Source organism: Diorhabda carinulata, chromosome 1, assembly GCF_026250575.1.
Source record: "Diorhabda carinulata isolate Delta chromosome 1, icDioCari1.1, whole genome shotgun sequence".
In the NCBI taxonomy this organism is placed as follows: domain Eukaryota; kingdom Metazoa; phylum Arthropoda; class Insecta; order Coleoptera; family Chrysomelidae; genus Diorhabda; species Diorhabda carinulata.
Window position 1 is genome coordinate 28,665,449 of NC_079460.1, and position 17,223 is coordinate 28,682,671.

Below are 17,223 nucleotides of genomic sequence, written 5' to 3' on the forward strand. Positions count from 1 at the left end.
GTACAGAATTTGAATAAAATTTAAAAATAACACATTTTTGATTAGAGAGACCTTCCAAACGATATATAATAAATTATTAAAAAAATTAAGGATTTTACTTCTCATTTGAATGGAGTTGAAGGTTCCCGTCAATGCCAATTTTTGAGAAATATTCATTCGACAAATCTGATATGTCCAATTTAACTAAGAATCTAATTTAGAAAGCAAAGAAAGACTTTGGCGAAGATCCCATTTTTTTAAACAGTACCTCAATTCAATAGAAAAGAATTATGGAGCATTTTTTAATGAATTTCACTATAGTGAATGAAATCCCTGTCTGGAGGTCAAAAGTTTCCAATTTGAAACAATTGTATTGATTAAAAAAATAACAGTTCAAAAACCAATCAAACAAAAGCAAAAGGAAAATAAGTGGATATTTGGAAATAACAGAAGAGAAAATAGTTAGCTTTGGCAAATTGTTTAGGAAAAATGAAACCTGAGATTAATCGCTGTTTACACTAGTTTAAGAAAAAATTTGATTGTAGTACAACATTGCTCTAAACTCCCATGCCCTATTTATGTTTTACTCAACAAAAACACAATTTTATTACTCATATTTATCAGCTATACGAAGCTGAAATTCGGACTAAGGAATTGGATTGCTAGATTATCTTCAGTGTTGCCATTACCACTACTTCTCTCATAATTCTTAGTGGCAACTCGTTTCCTTTTACTGGTAACAACATCTGTCAAAACATTACTTTTTGCTCCACCTAACCACTTTGGTTAAATAAAACTATTAGCGAGATAGGTAAGTGATGCATGATATTCACATTACACGTTGGTATCAATTCATTTGGAACCGTTACACAATAAAGTAGAGCGTTTAATCAGAAAAAAGGCACATCAGTTATCTGTTAAAAGAAACAATAAGACCTTGTTGTTCTTTTAATATTAAAATAAATACGTTTTCTATTCAACCAAGTTTCTCGGCTAACAGAAGTACGATATACTTTGTAAAACCGTATTCTCTAGTTGTGTAAATAAATATTCAAACAAGCCTACCCTAGAAATTTAAAAAATGTGTGCTTTGTTTGAATACTTAAAGTAGATAACAAATAACATGTTAATCACTAGACCAGGAGAAGTACATTAGCTTATTCAGAGGTAATAAGTTTAGAAACAAATAGAAATATGATTGAAAGTGGACACCATTGATATTAATCAATTTAAAAGTTTTATCACATATACGTTCTTTGTTTAAACTGTACACGAGTTTTTTGAATATAAAATTATTGGTCACGTTAAGAATGTTGCGGAATATTTTTGACTGAATTCGTCTGACTATTTTTGTGTTTGAAGGTTTTGAATACCCCACAGCTGGATAGAATAGGTCCAGATTGGCTTGATCATGGATTTGTACAAAAGGACTTTGTTTGCTAATTTGAGCTTGAATCTTTTGCCGAGAAGCCACTGCATTTGTTTGATCTTGATATTAATTTGGATTTAGACCTAAGTACTTGACTTCGTTCATTGGGGGTAAAGGATTATTATACATTGTAATACTGAGACATTCGATAACTCTCATAGAGAAATGCTATGTGGGTTGATTTATTTGAATTGACCTTTATTCGCCAGTTGGTAAATCATTTTTCCAGGATGTTGAGGTGTTCTTTAAAATTATTTGTGCCTACCTGAGGACTGCTGTCTATTGCGAGGATAGTAGTGTCGCCTACAAACGTAGCAAAGAAAGAGCATTGTCCATTTTTGGAAGGTTTGCCGTGAATAATAAGTATAGGAATGGGCATAAGACACATTAAATATTTTGAGTTGATAGCGTGACCCATTTTATTGGTAAGTATAATAGAGAAGACTTTCAAGATTGTGTGTCAGTGCATACAAAGTTATTAAAATCTCAAAAACTGTCTAAAAGAAATAATATGTTAAGTCTGACTTGTACGCTAAGATTACCCAGCTGTTATCAAATAATTTACATCTGCGGTTTCTGGATACTTCGTTAGCTATTGTCGTACAGGTCCAATTAGCCTTATACTATGACTGTTATATACCTGCACAACCGACTAGAATTAGAGGGTAAAAACTCTAATATTATCATCAAACCCACAAATATTTCTAAATTAAAAATGGGTTTCTAATGAATAAAAGTTTTTAGTTCCTGTAGGGTTTTTCATTCAGTAGATCAAAAGAAAAAAACTTGTGCTTTGCAGATAGTCTATAAAAACAACTTACTTTCAAAAGTACACTCGGAAAGTTCTCTTTCTTTTCCTTCAAGTATATGCACATTTCTAAACCTGTTATCTCATACAGAACTGGAATTCCATATCATGAATATGATTTCTTTTCTATTATGAACAATTTTAGTTTTCTCCAGATTCTAAATTTCTGAATAACAACTCAGGCAATGATTTTGCTCAAGCTCCTTTGAATTATTCAGTATAATTACTGGACATTTCGGCTTAAATTTTTTATTATCAACATAAGGTGAAACCTGACAAATTAGTCTTTGCGCACGACGCATTCTTATTCAGTGCTGTACACTAATTTTATTTAATATTTTTTTACTTTATGTGATTCTAATAAAAATTGTTAGGGATGAAAATTGGAAGAATTCCTTATCATCTCAATGGAAGTTAAGCTTTTTCGCTATATAATTACATAAGACATCAATAAATCATCAATATCATCAACTTTAGCCAAAATACGAATTATTAAACGCCCTACTGTAGTTTTTTTTATTCTTAGTAGTAGATTTTGTCGAACTAGGTCGGTGCCATAAGTACTCAAATAATAATTTATATTATATTCAGTTACAGCCAAAATTCGCAGCCTTTATGACTACCAACTGCGGCTTATGCAAGGAGTCATGCCCGCTCCATCTGGGGTTGACATAGCAAACACAATCAAATACTTCTCTCAAACACTTCTAAGTAATAATATCATATATTTCTTTGGGTCAATCATACCAAAATTTCTTACTGCATTATTGTTAATTTTATAATACTAACGTAATGCTTGTGAATAAATAAAATCGTCATTAAAATAATTCATTGATTTAATTAAGTTAGACTGATTTGGAAGTTACCCATTTTTTGTTCATTTATATGAAAAAATTAATTGATGATGGTAAAGGTTTATGGATATGAAAATAACTTCCAATAATATAAGTCGAGATAATCTGTTCCCACAATATGAAAGGATATTTGTAGCAAAGAACAAATTTCTACAAGGAGACTTAGTGATTTTCCACTATAAAAACTCGCAAATTATAATAATATAATACAAGTAAATCTATAGGGCTCTCCATTTTGTCTCATAATAGGGTAATCTTTTCAAAACTCTAATCACTACTTCGAGTGCTTTTAGTGAAAAAAAAAAATAAAAGAGATTTCGTAGTAAGTACTGATTTCGCTTCCTGAAAATGCTTAAAAAATATTTTGATCCTTTATTAGCGTATTGGTAATTTATTTCGAAAGAAGCATACTTTGTAAGTGATAAAAATAAATTTGGATGAATAATATATATTTCGTGCTCCACTGATCGATTGTATATTATCATGATCGTATAATATGTGATTTTTTTTAATTATGATCAACAAAAACAGATTCATTCTTGTAAATTAACAGATTCATACGTCAAAAGCTTTTGTGAGTTTTCTCAATTCTCAATCCACTGTGGTATAAATAATAAAACTAATAGTAACGCTGAAAACGGTAAAACATAAAATGCTATTTTGGTAAGAATGACCCATTAGAGAACGTTTAAACTAACACTGAGTTTTTAGCTGTTCTAAAAGATGTACCAAACTCTCCTTTTGACCTCCTTAAAGATCCAGATATGGATGCAGTTAGAATGACACTTTTTCCGAGCTTAGATTACAAAGGCCTTTACAATTCGTTAATTCCTTTACTAGAAGTCGCACCACTCATCAATTACGGAATACTACGTAAGTAATTGTCATAAATTGTATATCGAATTAACAGAAAAGCAATGTTACTTATTAAAAGAGGAAAGTTTACTCCATTAGAACCATACAATCGAAGCATAGATTTTGTTTTTAAACTGAGCTATCAATTTAAACTTTATTTAATGAACGTTTTAAGAATTTATTTTTCACAACGAAGTTATTCATATGATTCTTTCATAGTTATGGCTTAGAGTGAAAAAGATAATTTATCCTTTACAGGTTGAATTATTTGTAAAAATATATTTTACAATGCTATTTTCAAAACCTAACCTTATAGATTGAATAGTAGTGGTAATATTTTAAAAAGGCTACAACATATTCCTGAGTCGCCTTATATAGAATATAAATTGTCAAAATATGACAGTTTCTGAAGAAAATTCATTATTATGGATTACTTTGTTCATTTAGAACATATGCAATATATTGATATGAAATCAAATTAAATAATATTATAGATGCAAGCAGAACTCACAGATTTTGAAACAATTACGGCTACCGCGTTTGAATTTGCCACTACAGAAGCTTCTGTAGAGTGAAGTCTCCGAAATTTCATTATTTGTTTCTGAGCTTCAATGCATAGTTATCAGTTTTTTTTACAAATACGCGAATGTTTTGGAAAAGCAATGTTGTCTCTACGAATCGCAATTTCTGCTTTGAAAGAGTTTTGTTTGTCTTTCCAAAATGTGTGTCTTTTCCGAAAAAATTGGATATTTTCTTCAATTGCATGACTTTAAAACAGCAGACAGAACTGGAGTAGAAGTGATAGGAACAGAGCCAAACCCTCTAAAAGCTTAGACCAAGTATTTTTCTGGCAGAAATACACGAAATCGAAAAATGCATTTAGATCAATTAGGAAAGGTATTACCGCAAACTGGAGATTATCATCTTGTCCGATAGCCAAGCGGCCATCAGAGCCATTAAAACAAGTTAAATAAGCTAAACAAATAGAATAAAGTTGCTCTTCAATGGGTTCCGGGATACAATGGAATGGAGGGAAATGAAATATCAGATAGACTTGTTAGTGTAGGGGTGGATGAACTCTTCGTAGAGTCTGAACTCTCTGTGGAATCGACTACAGGGCAATAAATATAATACGAGGAAAGAAGATTAGATGAATAGATATTTGCCAGATAGGGCCATTCCATATCTTGAAACTTTTTGCAAGAAGTGGGCTTTATAGATCAGCTATAAACACTGAGAGTGCCACGTAAAGAAAAGGGGACACAATAGATTTTTAGGCCGCAGTGTACATGACATCTCAAATTATAGAGAGGTACATACATTGGAAGAGCGTTATTGTCATACGAATTGCTATTACTGCTTTAAGAGAGTTTTATTTGTCTTCATTTTTATCTAAAGAAACCTGTTTACAAAAGTGAATTTTACTATTTTTAAGATGAGTGGCTGTATCTCTGATTGCTTTTGCCTTGAGTTTTGTAGAATATAGGTTCGAATCCGATATATTGAGAATCAAATTTTAGATTTCCAGTTTTAGAGTGAACTTATTGAAAAAATGCCTATTATTACAAATGTTCATAACTTATTAGAAAATTTAGGACAAACATTGTGATTGATTACTGCGAACAATGTACTTTTTATCAAAATAACTTGAAATGCATCTGATTTGTGAATCCTTATGTTATCGAGAAATTGTAACTTCAAGATTCGGATCTATCCGAAAAATTCACATAATATTTCCACAACAGAACAAACTGAATTTTGCTAAAACCATTATTTTCTGGGTAGAACTCTAAAATTGTAAATTGTAAATGTATTTATTTTTCAGCGTTCGGTCAATCGATGCTCCAAATTCTTGGATGTTTATTACCGTTTTTGGAACATGATTTAATCGATAATTTGCCTTATTTAACTGCATCCTCCATATCCGTTCTTCCAAATAATCTACATCAGGAAATTATTAATACTTTGTGTTTTTACATTCTACCTTTCACTATATGTAAGTAAAAAATTATTATTCTACTCATACCTTTGTCATCGGCCCCATTGAAATAAGGATCATTTTCAAATAGGAGCCGATTGTGTCGAGCTAAAAGGAAAATTTCGTGTTCTAAATACATATAAAAAATTCATTCTTCTTACTAACATTTGCCAGAAACTTTTCTGATGATGGTGTAATGTATGATGAAAAAGTGTAGACTTTCTAATGAAGGAAGAAAAAAAGTAATTGATGAAAAACGATATAGACAACTTAATATCATTAATGAAAAATGTTTATAGCGACTATCCTTAAAAGTGAAATAATGATCATATTTTCTCCTTTCATATTCCTATAATTTGCCATTCAGTGAGAAAATACTCAGTCAGTAATATTTCCCATATAGAGATTAACTGTACCTATTTTTTTTTAATTTTAGCTAGGCACAATGATCGTGATAGTGACATATGCCAATCAGTTTCTGCTGTTATAATGATGGTATTTCAATATTCAACGAATCCTGCACTTCACTGCCAGCTCTTGGAATGCTTAATGACGCTAAAGCAAAATATTTTACGAGATATTCTAAGTGTTATAGCATATGGAACATCAACTGCTCGTTCTTCCGCTGCAAAATTATTGTTTTATTACTGGCCAACATTTAATGCTAATTTATTTGATCGAAAAAATCTTATCTGTAAATTTGCAGGTATGGTTACTATTGATAAAAGTATATTGCTAACAGTTGTATTAATAATTTGCTTAAATCATACTGTAGTTAATAAAATTGAGTTCGGTTTCATGATTTTATGATATGTATTAGTAGTTTTTTTTTAAATATGAGAGGAACCATCTTTCCATTTACAAAATAATTACTCCAACACTTTAAACCCGACAAAATTGCATTATATCAACTAGCACCTAGAGGTTGCCACATAGAACGTTCTAATACTACTTCACGACTTATAATAAAGAATATGAACTTACATATTAATTTTTTATGTTGCAATCCGATATTTTCCCTATTTTGGTGTAACTAAACTCCATTTAATTTTTGAAAAATATTAACAACTAAATGTATGTTTTTCATGTTTACTTATATAATCATTAATGAAGTTTTATTATTGTTGTTAGGTTGTTATATGTATGTATGTATATGTTAACAATTACTAATATTTTTTCCTCTCTCAACTGTCAAACATTCCCATTATTAGAGCCTACCTTAGCGTTCAATTTATCTTGAAATAATAATTTCTTGGTTTATCTTACATCTATTTACATCTAGTTTAACATGATAATCACAAATTTTATTCGATATTAATATCGTGTTTTCGATTCGTAATACTCTCTGAAATTTTAGATCCAACACCTTTTGTTTGCCAAAGGGATATGTGCCCAAACTCAGGTAATGCAGAAGCCGCAAAAGTTTGTTACGATCATTGTATCTCCATAACATATGCTAGTGATACCCCTCCTCCTCTATATTTATGTATTGAATGTGCAAATGAAATCCATCGGGAACACCCTAACCAAATGTTTTTTGATATTCTCCATCCCATGCAGCAAGTTTCTATGGTTTGTGAAAATAAGGTAAGATGTTTAGGAACTTTTTAGTTTATATCGTTTTTAATATAATTATCATTAATTAAATCAATATAATTAAATAATTAAAATCATTAAATATTCTTCCATATCTAATGGTTTTAAATATGTCATACCGATTAACCCTTATCCGGATAGTCTGCGCTAGTAACGTAAACGGATAGTTTGAGTCCGTTGGACTCAACGCGCTAAAATGCAGTATTTGATAAGAGTCCACTTCAGATATTGTATGCCTATTGATTATGCATAAGCTATATCGATAAAAGTCAATGCATGTAATGCATTGAAAAATTTAATAAGATAACACTAACTTTATAATACTAGGTACAAAGAATTATACGCATGCACAAGAGAAAATTATAATGTTTCTGAACAACAAAAACAAGTTATTTCCTTATGATAATTTTTCATATAATTTGAAACAAATACTTATAAGTCTATTAACAAATCTTTTATCTCCTTTAATATGAGGAGCAAAGAAATGTTAGTAAGTTAATAGGCAAATCTTCTATAAATGCTTGATGAGTATTTGTTTATCTTGCCAAACTTTTTTACAAAATATCCTTCATTTATCTATGTTTTATTCAAATGAAAAATATTGTTGTCTTCTCTATTGAATTTTTTGACCTCCTTTAAATGTTGTCTTCTTTTTATTGTTCTAATAGGACCCTGCCTTGTTTAATTTCGAATATTTAGACTCCTCTTGAGCTCTTCTTCAGGCACTGAGCTTCAGCTCTTATACCATCATTTGACATTGGTCCAACCTCGTTCACGTTGTCTTACCCATCTCCATCATGAGTTCTCAGATCTCCTCTAATATTCTTACTTCTTATTCTATATCTAATGCTCACGTCCTCACTTGTTCTTACCATTTTGAATATCGCAAGAAGCCCCTCATAAGTACGATTGTCGTACTACTTCCTTTAAAAACCATTATATTAGGAACCAAAGAAAAAAGATCTCGCAGATGTAATTTGGCTCACATCAGTATTACAAATGCTATGTGTAAACATGCAAAATTATTTTAACAGGAGAATGTTTAAAATTAACAATTTATTAGATATGAAGCATATTTTTAAGGGAAAATATAAGTCTGAAAGGACTTTGTATGAATACTGTTCCTAAATATATTACAGTAGAAGATCTGTCAATCAAAATATACTAAGTTATTATTATAAGCATAATTGTTCAGCTTACTATACAAAATAATGCAATTCTCAATAAATAGAGGTATAAATGAATCTGTTCATTAAATAAAAATAAGTAATTATTTCGAAGTAGGTAATAAGACGCAGTATTGACTTTCTTATATCAATTTCTCTAGAATTTCTAAGGGACACCATATATCCCAAATATTTTCTATCAATAGTAAATCTAGATTGAGAGAAGACCAAACAAATCGTTTAATTTGAACCTCTTCAAGATAAACAGTAACCATTCGAGTAGTGTGGGGATAATACTACCATTCATAAAGGTTGCTTCTTTTCCAAGAATAGCCATGAACGATACTAGATGGTCTTTAGTACGTATGCGCATTCATCGTCCCATTTTGGATAAAAAATACACTGTGTAAGAGCTTTAAAAGATATGCCATAACTAATCCTGTATCAAATAGTCGCTCTATGATAAACGCTTGAAAAGATCTTTCGCCTTGTAGTCGCCACACTTTGACATGTCTATCTTAGCATGTAACACTAAATCACGATTCATGAGAAAACAAATCATCCTTTGTCCAAACAAAGTATTCTAGTTCAAAACTCAACCTTACAATCTGGTGTTCACGGCAAAGCGGCGGTCAAAATCACGAAAGTAACCACAAAATTTTTGATCAAAATAAAAACCCGGGATTTTTATGATGACTTTCAACCAAATGAACATTGAACATCAAAAATTTAAAAATTGGAAACTGGAGTCTCGCACCCACTAAATTTGAAAGTGGTTATTTTATTAATTAAAAATTTTTATATATTTTTGTAGAATTGTCGCTCAACTGATAAATCAGCAATATCTATATGTTTTTCTACTGAATGTGCAAGCTACAATGGTAATCATCCTATCAGATACTGCGAACAATGTCACAACAACAGACATAATAATCGAAGGGGAGGAGATCACATCTTCCATAAAAGTATACCACCTACTTGGAATATGGAACCTGAAATGCAGACTTATATGGTGGAAGCCATTGTTAGGTAAATTTTTTTTATTTTATTACGGTAATCCCGGGCAATTAAGCTGACAGACCAACAAAATTGGGAGAAAAACACTCGCATGAATCTCCTATACATAAATTAGAACCAGAAATAAAACTGTTGCAGAAAGATTAGTGATGTTACTATATGCAGAACTGATAATCGAATTGCTAGCTATCAGCTGTTTTAGTAGTAACCATCTAAATATTTTGAGTGAATATTTATATTTTCAAGTTAATGTTTCTAATAAACTAATACTCACGCTCATTTATAGAAATTTTTCTGAGCTCCCCTGCGAAGCCTTCCTTTTTGATTGAATTACAATTATTATTAAATAACAATTCAATCATTGTTAATCAGTTGATTGTAGAACAGAAATATCTTTGCCTAAATGATATGCTATTTTAAACTTATGACTAGAAGGCTCCGCTACAAAAGTATGTATTTTACCGAACTAAATTACAAATTGTATTCCATTTTCCTTTTATTCTTCAATGGTAGATAAATTCAATATTATTTAATTTTTCCAGTTTACTCAAAGAAGCCAAAATACCTCAATTAGAATCAAAAGAGGAGAAACGTGAAGGTGATAAGGAAGGAAGAGAAAGTAGAGAGGGAAAAGAAGGTAAAAGTCCAGTTCCTGCTATAGACAACATAACAATTGAAGAACGGCAACTATTGGGACGATATGGTGTATGGCTATTGGTGGGTAGATGTACTCCAACTGAAAATACATCAGTCGAAGTACTCGGGCGCCTGCTGGCTATGATTTTTCATTGGTTTCACATGACAGCTCTTTCATATGACGGTAAAAATTTATACTTATAAATATCATGAAATGTTTTAGGTAATTTTTTAAAATTGTTTACTTCTTATCTTACCTCCAACAACTCAGCTTTCCAATATGACATTTATATGGCTACAGAGAACCAAAGTGACAGATATAGACCAGAAATAATGGAAACATAAGGAATAACAATCCTGATATAGTATGATTTGTGAATATTTCATACACCGTCCGTCAATTCTACTGTGTTTTATTGTAATTTGTTTCATTTTTTAATCATCTCAAACATGTTCTCCTGACATTTTAAAGCCAGTTTAGACGTCTTTATCAAATTAACTAATGTATGCACACTTTTCTCCATGAATCTGGTAAACTACATTTTAAACCTAAATCTCATAACTTTCATCTGCATATTTGGGAAAATAACATTTTTCGCATATTTCAAGAAAATTAATTGGCTTTATATAAAATAGATAAATTCACCCTACCGTTAAAAACAGTTTAAATAAATTATATGGAAAAATGTGACCCACAAATACGTTTATGTAGGAGCATATATTGAAAAATTCTTAGCCTACCATAGAACCAAACAAACTTTCAATGTCAAAATATTGTATTACTCAACATATTCTCCTCTCATTTGGATACATTTATTACAGCGAACCTGCAACGTTTCCAGACCTTTCACAAAAATGTTTCTTATTGCTCTGCAAACCAGACTTCCACAGCTTTTATTACTTCCTCGTTGGAAGAAACTTTACGACCATCAAAACTTTTTGTAGTTGAGGAAAGAGATGATAGTCGGACGGAGCCAAATCTGATTAATAAGGGGGGTGTTCTAGTAGTTCAAACCCTAAATCACGAATTTTTTGTATGGCATGAGATTTGTGTACAGGGGCGTTGTCCTGCAAAAACAAAACACCTTTGGATAGCTTCCCGCGTCTTTTCTCTTCAATTTTTTCCCGTAGAGTGGCCAGTAATGTCGAATAGTAATCTACAGTTATTATCCCACCCTTATCCAAAAAATGAATCATGATTAATCCATAGCAATCCCAAAAAACTGAAGCAAGAACTTTTCCAGCAGATTTTTGGACACGAAAATTCTTAGGTCTTGGAGAACCAGCGTGTCGCCATTCCATCGATTGTTGATTTGTTTCTTGATCGTAGAAATGTACCCAAGACTCATCCATAGTAACAATTCGGTTTAAGCATTCTACATCGTTTTCAAAACAAGCACAGATCGAACGCGATGCGTCTACCCTTGCACGCTTTTGGGCAACATTCAAACATTTGGGGATCCATTTTGCGGCAATTTTTCTCATGTCCAAATTGACGTGAAGCTTACCCCTTAACCCTTTTAAATATAGGTACTTGATGATGGGTCGATACTCTAATTTTTCGATTTTCACAATTTCGGTGGATATCTTTTTTCTTTTAATTTATTGCGTAACTCTGGTTTATTTTTTTGGCGTCAAACTTTACACTGACACTTCTAATAACTTATTGTTCATTGCTATGGTAACGCAATATTTTGTTTATGCATGGAACTGGTCTAGGCTAACTAGATATTAATACATCCTCGTATATTGCTTAGTTATACGTTTGTGCTTTTTAGGTCAAGAAGAAAGTACCTTAGAGAAATTAAAGACTGAAATCGTATGTAACTGGTTACGAAACATTAGTCGAAGTCATTACAAGCTTTTTATTTCCTGCCTTTTGCCTCATCCACCTGAGTATGCTCGTATAGGAGGCCATTGGTAAGAATTATTTATAAAATTGTTCATTTATAACATATAAATATCCTAAAGTAAAAATTATCTAATCATTCAATGGAAACAAAGTATATAGTCAATACATCTACCTTTTCAATTGCATAATAAAAGTTTATGGGAATAACCTGAATTAGGCATAAAAAAAGTAAGATCAATATGACAGACCTCGAAAATAATGTGGATTTCTTTGATAAATAATAATCACGAGATGTCATTAATTACCAAGATCAGATATTCCACGTGAAATTGATAAACATTGGGGGTTCACCGCAATAATTGGCAGTATTCATTAAATTTTGAGGTAATGCTGAATCACCTCGATCATCTTTGTTCTAAGGGGAACATATTTTCTCGATGATAAAGATATCTGTTAACCCCCTCCTTTCCACTTATATATTAGATAATATCCAAAATTAACCAAAAAAATAAGATTGGTTGAAAAAAAACTTATATAGTTCTTAAATAATAAATAGTGGAACTTCATAGAAAAACCATTAAAATTTATTAAACTGATTATAAGTCAGTACTGTGATGCAAAATGTGATAAAAATTATGCATAATCGATTAGAATAATTGAGAAAATCATAAAACAAGATATTTCAATTTATGTTGTTGATAATTGTGATGTTTTTTTAGTATCTTCATAGTTTTTCGCTACACAATGAAAATATATTTCCATTGTAACATTATCAATTTCTAGGGACACATTGTCATCACGCACAACTCATTTAAAAGATGGTTTAAACCGTCTCTTTTGTCTGGTACCGTACGAAGTAATTACTCAAGAAATATGGAATTATGTCATGCCTCATTGGATGGAAGCTATAGTAAACGATGTACCTGAAAAAGAACTATTTGAATTACGCATCATATTAAGTAAAATCCTAGATACAGACATGAGTCCACTAGGATTTAACGCTAAGAAAATGTTTCAATTCGTATCATTTAGGTTTCAAAAAACTAGTGCCAAAGTACAACAACAGGCATTACAGTGGCTGCAGGTAAGACATATTATAAAACAGACCGGAGACATATTTTAAAACAGACCGAAAGATTCACTTTTTGTAACTAAATTTGGAATTTTTCCAAATTATATTTGTCGAAACAATTTTTTAGCTAGAATAATTGTAACAAAAAGTATTTTAGACAACATATCTGTCTGCTGATGTTTTGCTGAACATCATATGAACGGATTGAAAAATCGGATATGCCAAGCACGCTGTCAATATTTATAATAAGTTTAATTAATGTAAAAATTGTTATATAACTAATGACATATTTCTCATGGTTCTTTCTTCAGTTTATTAGAGAGAAATTGCCTGTGATTTTCTCGCCACAATTCTTTCTCACATTCAATCGTCGGTCTCTGAAGACCATACCTTAGTTAAATGAATATGCGTCTGAAAGTGAAATTGTTAGTGTTGGTTTAATGGTAGTTAACAGTGTTAACAGTTTAACAGTCGGTACCAACGGTTTGAGAAATTCCGACTTATTGCAAAAATGTATCAAGTACACTATAAAGATCTTCTGTAGAATGTTCATAAAGAACATTTATCCTTGTATGTTCCCAATTTTTTTGTCTATCGTTCTAATATTTTTTCCAATTAAAGTGATATCTGCAATTGAGCACAAGATGGTCCTCTCTAGATACGTATGTGATATTTTGTTGTCATAACCGATTAGGTTTGCGTTTGATTAAACATTTCGAAATATGTCTTTGAATATTAATAATGGTTGACAGTTTCATCTTATGTGATCTAACAACGGCAATGTTAATTCAAAATCCTAGACCAGCCAAATAAGTGTTCCAGTCTCTATGTTCCGAAGATTGAAGTCGGTATATAGTATTAAAATCAAGGAAGTTTATGGACGCCAGTGTATTTGTTAATAAATGCATATATACGAAATCTCATTTTGTTCATAGTAACGCAAATCAAGAAAAAAAGCAATGTGAAAAAGAAGCGAGATCAATTAAAAATGTTTCAATTATAACCCTTTTAATAAAAAAACCAATAGTTGTGAATTATCCTTCTGCGTCTGGGAAACCACTATTAGTGGCGGTAAAATCTTTTCAAAGTATTTTGGAAGTGGGAAAAAATCAAGCTTACGAATTCAGTTATATAGATACATAAACACCAATTTGAAAAAATCGTGTTATAATCAAGTAGATACCAACATAATATTAGACCTACTCATACAAAACTAACTAATAAACTTAAGATAAAGTGAAATCTTATGATGTTTTTCTGCCTGATTTCCTCAAATTCCTACCGATATATTACTACTTTAGTTCTAAATTTCATAAATAAAAATATAATTGTTTGATTAGCAAGACAATTTTAACTTTTTTGACATTCACAATAATAGTGCTACCACATGCAACTATAATTATATAGGTATCTTCTATTTAAACATTATATTTTAATCTATAGTTGTTTGAAATAGAATATATTTCCAATTTTATTTGTTGTAGACTTTAACTTTATTGGAAATAATAATTCCTTTGAACTTATTGTTCACTATATTTGGAGAGGGCGTCTCTTTTATGAAAGAAGGTATAGTAGAAAGCGATGGTGATCCAACAACGCCACATGAACTAGAAATACCAGGAAGACCAGAAAAAGAACAGAAAAGAGGCTCAATTTGTAAGTTATATAATTTCGAGTCACTCTCTACCGCAACGTTTCCTGTTAATTTGAAATTGATCCAATCATTGTATAATAATACTGAAGCGTTGTTAGAGAATGACTCAGTTGCTAGAGTAGAAAATGTAAGGGTTGCCACAGTAAATAATTAGTTAGAGAAATAGAACTTTAGAGATAGACACTGTACTTAACTACTGTTGTATAAAATCTATCTCTAGGCTTCCCTGAGTTTTACTGGAAAATGGTACAAAGTAATGCCCAAAAGCATTGTTAATATATAGATTTTCAGTTTTTGACATAAAATGATTATGCTTCTTACCTTTTATAGGTTTGGAAATATAAGTAGAAGGAAGACTTCTTGTTGTTAAAATTTTGCGCAATGGAGTGAAAAATATTGTTGATTGAGCGGTATTGAAAAGTGTGTTAGATTTCTATGACCTTATCTATATATTTCTTTTTATCTTTAAATACACAACATTTCGAGTGTGCTAAGTGTTCATGAGTGCTTGTTGTCAAAGGAATGTTTCATATAATGACATTTATCTAAGTTGTGGAATCCATACACATATTGTTAATATGATTGATATTGTGTCTGAAATAATACTGAGAACTATATAATATTCAAAGAGTTGTTAATTTAGAATTAATTCAGCGGTTCAAATACATTTTTTCTTTCGAAAAATGCCAACGTGAATCTTCCTTCGCCCAATTCCAACAATTTTGTGAATTTAGTACCATTTAACAAAAACTTAGTTTCATTAAAGCATATTATTTATATATATATATATATATATATATATATATATATATATATATCCTAACATTTTTTAAATAATTATGATTAATATGATTTGGTGAATAAATTCAGTGCGACTTTTGTCCTTATAACTTATAACCTTATAACCTTTCATATTTAGCAATGGTTTTCATAAATCTTTGTCTGACGGCAGCACTTAGTTTTTATTTATATTTAAAAAAAGAAAAGACTAACAAGTCGTCAGGTCGATTCAATTTCCCTTCTTTAATCTTAAAAAATGTAAGCATTGTAAATGCGGCCTAGTATGCAATGCATGTTTTAGTGAACTGTAATTAGAATAATCAGAAAAGTAGTAGGAATTTATAAAAGTGGCAACTCTGAAAGTGTGAACAAGTTTCACACACCATTTTTCACTCTTGCAGCATCTCTTATTGAAGATGGCGATTCAGGAAAGACATCATTTTCAGATGAGGAAAACCGTCTATCTCCTCAAGCAGAATTTGAGACGGATGCAGAACACAATCTATTCTGTTGTTTGCTAATGTTAGATATACTATTGAAGCAGATGGAACTCCAAGACACTGACAAACACACTGGCTTGAATTCATCACTTTGTAAAGATGTCTGTTGGCTGTTGAAATGTATGATAACGGCAGCTTGGATAGGGAATCACTCATGCTCGTTAAAGTCTGAGTGCACGTACTGTGAATCTAGTATCATGTGGCATCAACTCTCATTACAATTATTGAAATATCTTTCACCAATTCATCCAGCTCATCCGCCTGATGTAAGTTTTACAAAACTACGGGAGCAATCAATTTTTGTTATGATTGCGGCGCAATTTGACTACAATTCTTATAAAATCTAGGCTTATGGGAACAATAATCCGCCATTGAAATAGTTAAATTTAAAAAGATATTTCTTGTATTTACGTTTTAATATTTACATAATTTCTAATATTACAAATTCAAGTTGCATCAGAATGTTGATATTTAGACTTGTCATCCACAATTATAAGAGCGTGAAACTGGTAATGTGTGTAATGTGCCACTAAATCAATAAACGTAAGAGACACTAACGTTATGTATCCTACAGAACGTTTATCGCGTTATTCTAATTCCATTCATAACAACAAACATTTTTCGTTGTATCTTCTTTTTATTAATTATATCTCTAACATTTTTCTATCAAGATATTTTCATAATTGTTCCTTTTGATCCTTATATGGTTAAAATTGAAGTTATGGTGCTATATTTCCCTAATTATGGAAATAAGTATACTTACTTTTCAACATAATATTCTTTTAGCTCCATACATTTTTCCCAGCGATATTCAATAAGTTTCATACACTTTTTCTTATAAGAATCATTAAACTCTTCGAACTAACCATTAACTACCGACATTACCTATCCATTGTTGGGAAATCTTTGACCACGGAGCCATTCTTTCAAGTCTGGGAACAGAAAATCCGAGGGGGCTTAATCTGGCGAATAGGGAGCATGAGGTAGCAATTCAAACTTCAACTCATTAATTTTGCACAATAACGGATGTGTGAGCTGTGACAATAA

The 17,223-nt window shown here is 31.0% G+C and overlaps 1 protein-coding gene across 3 annotated transcripts in view; it reads left to right on the forward strand.

The window, feature by feature from the left end:
- LOC130903800 (protein unc-79 homolog) overlaps nt 1-17,223 on the forward strand; it is a 66,034-nt gene that overhangs the window by 7,201 nt on the left and 41,610 nt on the right. For 2 of the 3 annotated variants that reach the window (XM_057816168.1, XM_057816240.1), the window contains exons 2-12: nt 2,808-2,927; nt 3,782-3,943; nt 5,751-5,921; nt 6,340-6,609; nt 7,261-7,490; nt 9,480-9,694; nt 10,225-10,502; nt 12,097-12,238; nt 12,954-13,254; nt 14,727-14,898; nt 16,078-16,442. In XM_057816168.1, the coding sequence (XP_057672151.1) occupies nt 2,808-2,927; nt 3,782-3,943; nt 5,751-5,921; nt 6,340-6,609; nt 7,261-7,490; nt 9,480-9,694; nt 10,225-10,502; nt 12,097-12,238; nt 12,954-13,254; nt 14,727-14,898; nt 16,078-16,442 (2,426 nt within the window). The remainder of the gene's footprint in view (nt 1-2,807; nt 2,928-3,781; nt 3,944-5,750; nt 5,922-6,339; nt 6,610-7,260; nt 7,491-9,479; nt 9,695-10,224; nt 10,503-12,096; nt 12,239-12,953; nt 13,255-14,726; nt 14,899-16,077; nt 16,443-17,223) is intronic. The other variant, XM_057816319.1, reaches the window with a different exon arrangement.